The 6446-nt window shown below is 49.5% G+C and overlaps 2 protein-coding genes across 2 annotated transcripts; one reads left to right on the forward strand and one right to left on the reverse strand.

Annotated features, from left to right (window-relative positions):
• Nucleotides 1-583: 583 nt before the first annotated feature.
• On the reverse strand, nt 584-1760 carry FTJAE_8965 (mitochondrial import receptor subunit TOM40; the record flags this gene model as incomplete). The annotated part of the gene is made up of 3 exons (XM_037355837.1): nt 584-691; nt 743-1390; nt 1446-1760. The coding sequence occupies 3 exons, from the start codon at nt 1758-1760 to the stop codon at nt 584-586; spliced, it is 1071 nt and encodes a 356-aa protein (XP_037204017.1).
• Nucleotides 1761-2882: 1122 nt separating this feature from the next.
• FTJAE_8966 (elongator complex 2) lies at nt 2883-4933 on the forward strand (the record flags this gene model as incomplete). Its single annotated transcript, XM_037355838.1, has 6 exons — nt 2883-2896; nt 3093-3311; nt 3358-3661; nt 3708-3791; nt 3849-4451; nt 4511-4933. 6 exons carry the CDS (start codon nt 2883-2885, stop codon nt 4931-4933), a joined length of 1647 nt encoding a protein of 548 aa, XP_037204018.1.
• Nucleotides 4934-6446: the final 1513 nt, after the last annotated feature.

The raw sequence follows: 6446 nt of genomic DNA on the forward strand, positions 1-6446 counted from the left end.
TCTCGCTTACACCCCCATGAGAAGACGAAAGACGTAGCTTCAAGTTTGTCTATTTCCTTGTACACATATACATGAGCAGGGAGGCCATCTCTTCGTAGCTTGCCCTGATATTCACCAGCTCATCCAGACCCATCAACACGTCGAACTAAAACAACCGCAGCCGCCATGAGCGCCGAGATGAAGAGTTCGTTCAAAACTATTTAAAAACAATAACAGTGCGATGATCGACTTTTCGTCCCTCCGTAATGTGCGTTACAGGAAATTCATACACATGACCAGGACGATGCAAGTCCACGACAATAATATACACAGATACCTAACTTCCAAGCACATAGGAGTTGGACCGGGACCTAATGCTGGCCAGGCCACATAAGCACGAGGTCTCCCTCGGGTTCAGAAGTCATGATATCACCAGAGACGAAACGGACGACTAATAAGACATCGAGTGTGGTGAGAAGGGTTTGAGGTGAGGTCGAAACTTCGTCCTGGCCTGCTCACAGTTGAGCGATCATTAAGATATATCACTCATTTGAGCGGGGAGTGCCGCGTCGTCGCGGATTTTCGAGGAGTTTAAGCTCGGGGCTTAAAAGGGAATGTTAGGGGGAGGCTGGGAGCCAAGAGACTCCTGTTGTTCTTGGAGCTCCTCAGGGGCTGCCTCAATGGAGACACCCAACCCAATCTTAGCTTGATGCTGGAGTAGTTGTCAGTACATCGTCGAATAGATGGGGATGAGGGCACAAACCGTGAAGTGATCAATATCAGCAGCAAATGTCATCATCACGGGCGGTGCGACACGCTTTTCCAGAACGCAGCTAAGCTTGCCCTTGGAGTCCACCTGAGCTCGGAACGTAGACATGCGGAAATCATACTTGGCACCAATGGTGGTGACGCCCTCCTTCTGAAGGCCACCGCCCATGAGGCCGCCGGCAGAGGGAACGAGACCGAGGCTCAAATCAACACCGGCCTGAACCTTGTCCGAGAGTCGTCGCCAGTAAGAGGTGCTGAGGGTGCCCATAGCAGCTTGGAGCTGAGCGGTAGCGATCCAGTCTGCGGACTTGTACCGGGCAGCATAGGAGACAGCGCACTCGGGGCCTTGGGCGAGAGCAGGTCGCTGCCAGAGAGTTTCAAGACCCAGGGCAAGCTTAGGAGTAACAGACTGGAGGTAGCTTCCAATATAGATGCCAGTCACACCACCCTCAAGGTAAGAAGGGTTCAGCATCTTCAGGGATGCGCTGAAATCGTTGCCAGTATACTCGTGCTCGAACTGCGCCATATCCTGACCACCAGGAGAAATGGAGAGCTGAGACTTGGAAACAAATTTGTCGGACCATCTCCAGTTGAATCGACCGGAGAGAGAACCCTCGTTATCCATATTGCCTTGGCAGAAGACCTGTCGATGGATCAGCAACCTGCTATACGAAAACATCATGGCTCATGGTAGCTACCTTGCCTGTTCCGTACATCGCAGCAAATGTGTAGGGGTTAATGCGCTCTCCCATGGCGAATTGGTGGGAAACCTGGAAGAGAGGGGCCATGCTGAAGATCTTGGTGAGATCGGCACGCATTCCGGTGAACATATAATTGTTGAGGAATACATCGCGCTGAACCTCCTTGGCCAGACTCTCGATAGTTCCTGGGTTGGAGAGGCCTAATTTGGCCCTTCGCTCATTGAATGAGTTGAGGGCATCTCCTAAAACGCTAGCGATGGGATTGGAAAGCAGTGCCGTCTTAACGGGATCCAATGCGGCTGCGGAGGCCATCGTGACTGAGGTGCGCCGAAGCGAGGACGGGAAGAGGTCGGAAGAGGTGCGAACAAAGAGATAGTGGACAGCGACGGTGGACGATCAACCAGCCGGAACGAAATTCGGTGATGCGAAATTAGTGAAATAGAAGGATTTATCAAAATACCCTCGAAAGCGATTGAATGCCGAGGCCTCTCTCTGAACGCCAGGATCGTGATGACGAGCGCAGTTGGATGGAGATGGAGAATAATTTTCATCTGGCTTGGACAGCTCTTGGGTGGGGAGCACGAGCCACCTATGATGCCGAGTCGGCTGTGGCGCTGGCGCTTTCCAACTGTCCATCCCGAGAGATTGTGGCTCGTACAGCCCGAGGCACGAGGATACCCTACAGCTGGGGATGGGGGTGGAAAGTACAAATCCGTCCCAGCTGTTTACTGTAAATCCGGTAGGCTGCGCCGGAAGCGGCTGTGTTCTGGTAGAGCAAGGTACTGTATACTTCCCGGCGGCTTTATCTCATGGATTTAGGGTTCGCCTGCACTAACTTTCAACGCATATCTGAGATATGATGTCCCCTCCTTGTGGGTATAGATACCTTGAAGAGTACCTGCACCTGATCTCCAACTCCCCTCCTGTGGCATAACTGTACCTACTATTCTTCAACACCAACCAATTACTACTCTCAGCTCCTCGTTCCCAATGTTCACTTAAGTTGTCTCTCTCTTGTTCAGTCCAAATACGAAACTTCCTTTTGATCAGCCCAAGGCTCCATCATAGTAGCATATCAGACGACCGGCCTGTTCGCTTTGAAATATTGACCCCGCCGGCAAAGACCGGCTTCTGCCACTAACTGTTTCTTGAGGCTCACTCACCCTTGTTGAAGATCCATCGCACTCAACGATCGAGGCTGTTGAGGGCTTCGCCAGAAATAGGGCGCGGTAGTCCTCTTTTTCTCGCTCTACCGCCAGTAGGACTGTGTTTATCTGAACCCAACGATAGCCTGAAGAGTCTCTATACTCCCAAGTTACCGCCAACCGTAGTTTTGGCTGAGCCTCGGAGTCTTCAGTTTCTCGAATACGGCCTTCCTCTCAAAAATCTTTGCCATACAAGCATCTTGCATACGCATCGCCGACGAGAGACAAGATGGATACTCTTCTGTACGTTGCTATCCTTGCTCATCTCTTGCCTTCACTCGTCCCTCCCTGTATCTAGATAATTTCCTTATCTTTCAACTTTGAGTCGGTACCATCTTCATTCCTAGAATCACGGAACCTTGTGATTTGGAGCGTAGCTTTATGTCGACCCCCGTCTTTCTTCGAACCTTCTCTAAATACAGATATATTTTGATCTTAGTTGTCATAGCGATGAAGCTGATGTTGACAGAACCGCCGAGATTGCGGCCAATGCCCCTCGGTACCGTCGCAAGAGCTCTACATTTATTGATGCCATTCATGACATTCCTCATGGTCAAGACTTGGCCCCGGCTCAGCTCTACAGTACCATGTCTGGCCGATTGTTTCACTCTGGCCGCATTGCAATTGTCATGGTTGGACCGCCTGCACGTGGGAAAACGTAGGTTTTATGATTCTGTGACTGGTCTGAGTTAACAGCCTTTCAGACACATATGTGTTTCCATGGCACGTTATTTAGGATGGCTTGGAGTGAAGTCTCGTATCTTTCACCTCGGCGACTACCGTCGAGCAACTGTTGGTCCTGATGGATCTATTCCCGATGACTATTTCTTCCCCAACGCGTCGCCTGCCTCTGTCATTCTGCGCCAGAAAATCCTGAAGAAATGCCGTGAGGACATTTACTCCTGGCTGAATCACGACAATGGGCAAGTCGCCATTTACGATGCAGTGAACCCTACTGCCAATGGACGGCGTTCGCTGGCCAAGGAATTTGCGAAGCACGATGTTCAAGTAAGTCACCACCCATCTTGTCGGGTCTCGGAAATCGCTGACGCAGCAGACTCTTTTCATCGAGTCATTTGTCGATGATGAACGCATCCTTCGTGAGAATGCGAGAAATGTCAAGATCTCGTCCCCAGACGTGAGTACATACCATCTCACTGAACCAACTACAACTAATGGTGAATGTTGACTGCAGTTCGCTGGTATGGAACCTGATGAAGCCGCTAAGCTATACCTTCAGAGAATTGAGATGAAGATTCCCGTATTTGAAACCATGAATGAGAAGGAGCTGAACTACATCAAGATGATCAACGCCGGGGAGAAGTTCTTCTACAACAACGTCAGCTTCAATTATCTTGCCCACCGAATCGTCTTCTACCTCACCAACCTGCATATCAAGTCACGGAAGACCTTCTTTGCCCGGGCTGGTACCACAGCAGAAGAAGACTCTTATAAGGCCGATGCCCCTCTGTCCCAAGAGGGGAGAGATTATGCCCAAAAAATGTCCGAGGCTCTTTTGAAGCATCGAGAGCAGGAACGCCTGACAACCATTGAGGAAGGGGGTCCAGATGTGCCTCTGCCGCCACTCACCGTTTGGACATCGACTCGTATGCGTACGGTGCAAACTTCTGACGTCCTGAAGGAGAAAGGCTACAAGGTCCGTCAGCGAACACAACTAAGTCAAATCAACCCAGGCGTGTGCGAGAAGATGTCAGAGCGTATGATTCGCCAGATCTACCCCGATGAGGTCGAAAAGCACGAATTAGACCCTTACCACCACCGGTATCCGCGTGCAGAGGTATGCTTCAATTACGGATTGGTGAAGTCGGTCATCTTCTCGATGCTAATTATCAATAGTCATACCATGATCTGGCTGTCCGCCTGGAGCCCATCATTCTCGAACTCGAGCGAGAACAGCACGACCTTCTCATCATTGCCCACGAATCTGTGCTTCGAGTTCTCTACGCTTATTTAATGCACTGCTCTACCACTGACATCCCAGTCATCAATTTTCCACGCGACGAGATCATCGAGATCATCCCAGCAGCATATCAAAATGAGGCCAAGCGTATACATATTCCTGGCCTGGATCCCCAGATCGTCCCTGGGTCACCTCAAGACATCAAAATTCCCGTTCCTAGCAGCGGAGTTGTGAGCGCACAACTGTCCCCTATCCCTAGTGGCATTGGAACTCCTGCTGAGCATGTCGAGCGACCCCCCGAGAAGGTTATCAACACTGCCAAGGATATGGTTGCTGACAAAGTCAACGATGAAGACTAGGCTTGTAAATCTTGCCGCCCGGATGAGTTCACATGTTTGTTTAAGAGATGTCTTCTCAGCAAGTAACATTACCACGCTACTATCAGTGTGGTGCCCCAGGGGTTAACATGCTGATCATGATGTGTTTCATGATCAGGCACTTGGTTTTGACAAGTCATGTAAATGATGGGCGTGTTTGCTTGCTTCTTTCAACATGCATCTCGGTTTGCCAGCTCTCAAGTCGACGAAAGAGGCCTTAACTTCATAATGCTTTCATATCCCGGCTCAAAGTGAGGCTCTGAGAAAGCTATGTAGCATCGATCGGCACAATGAGTTCTTTGCTTCATCGTGGTGATGGGTTGTTGCTGTAGAATACTATGTAGCTAGTGATACATAACGTGAGACGAGCTTATCATCATAAGAGACGGATACATAGATCTTAGCATATAGGGTAGCCTCAATTTCACCAATGTGACATGACAAGTTTCGGGACTTTATTGTCAGATCGGACCTGTTCTCGTCGGAATTTTGCCTCACAGCCTAAGCACATCGACAGGATGCCAGCTTGTACCAGCCAAAGTTTGTCCTAATACCCTTACTGCCATGGGTTTGGAGCCAAATGAACCAATTTAAGAAAAAGTTCTGACTCTATTGCATTGTGTTAATATTTCACACACTCCTGGATAGCCAAAAGCTAATAGAGGTCCTCGTACGCCAGCTGAACATGACAGAAATGCTGTGTTAACTTGGGCGTGCTTCGATATCCCAGGCTTGATATGTACTTCGTCCAAACATGTTGCGTTGGCAGGACTCACCTCAGAGCAGTCTAGGTTAGGGCACATGCTCATGCTATGTTACATACGTACACATTCAAGTCAAATAAGGATAAAATCTCAAGGATCACGGTCGTGCAAATACAACGCTGTGGCCTCCCGATGCCTTGTACCTGGAGAATGGCCAGGGTTTGGATCAAGAAGATGCACGTCGCTGGATAGGGAAGCGTGTGCACAGGGGTTAGGGGGGCCGTGAGCTGTTACCGTAGGACTGATGAGATGAGTGTGTCCTTTGGCTGGCTGAGTTTTGGTTCTTGGGGGGTACATATGCTTACGGACGGCCATGTGATTAGCATTCCTCCATGACTGACAGTCAATCAATAGAGCATGTATTACAGCAGCGGATATGCACTTTTATCTCCAACCAGAGTCATCATATCCACATGATTTGTCTAGTATAGAAGAAAGAAGCCCTGGCAGATATGGGAATGTAAGAGAGATTACTCTGTTATATTTGTCAGATCATAGGTACATACTCTGTACAAGAAAAACTTTGGAACCGGGGAAGCTGGGTAAAGCCCCGGGTTGCAGTCATATATGACAAGCAGCATCACTACCTGCATAAGAACATACTAGGACCATACTGCACACAATATCAACCCTTGCATTGCCAGACGAGGGGGGCCTCTGGCAGTGAAATAAAATAACGCTTGCCAACTCGAGCCATGCTCTACAACTTGCCGTGGTGGCGATATAGCAAT

The sequence above is a fragment of the Fusarium tjaetaba genome, assembly GCF_013396195.1.
Source record: "Fusarium tjaetaba strain NRRL 66243 chromosome Unknown NRRL66243_c0000198, whole genome shotgun sequence".
Classification (NCBI taxonomy): Eukaryota; Fungi; Ascomycota; class Sordariomycetes; order Hypocreales; family Nectriaceae; genus Fusarium; species Fusarium tjaetaba.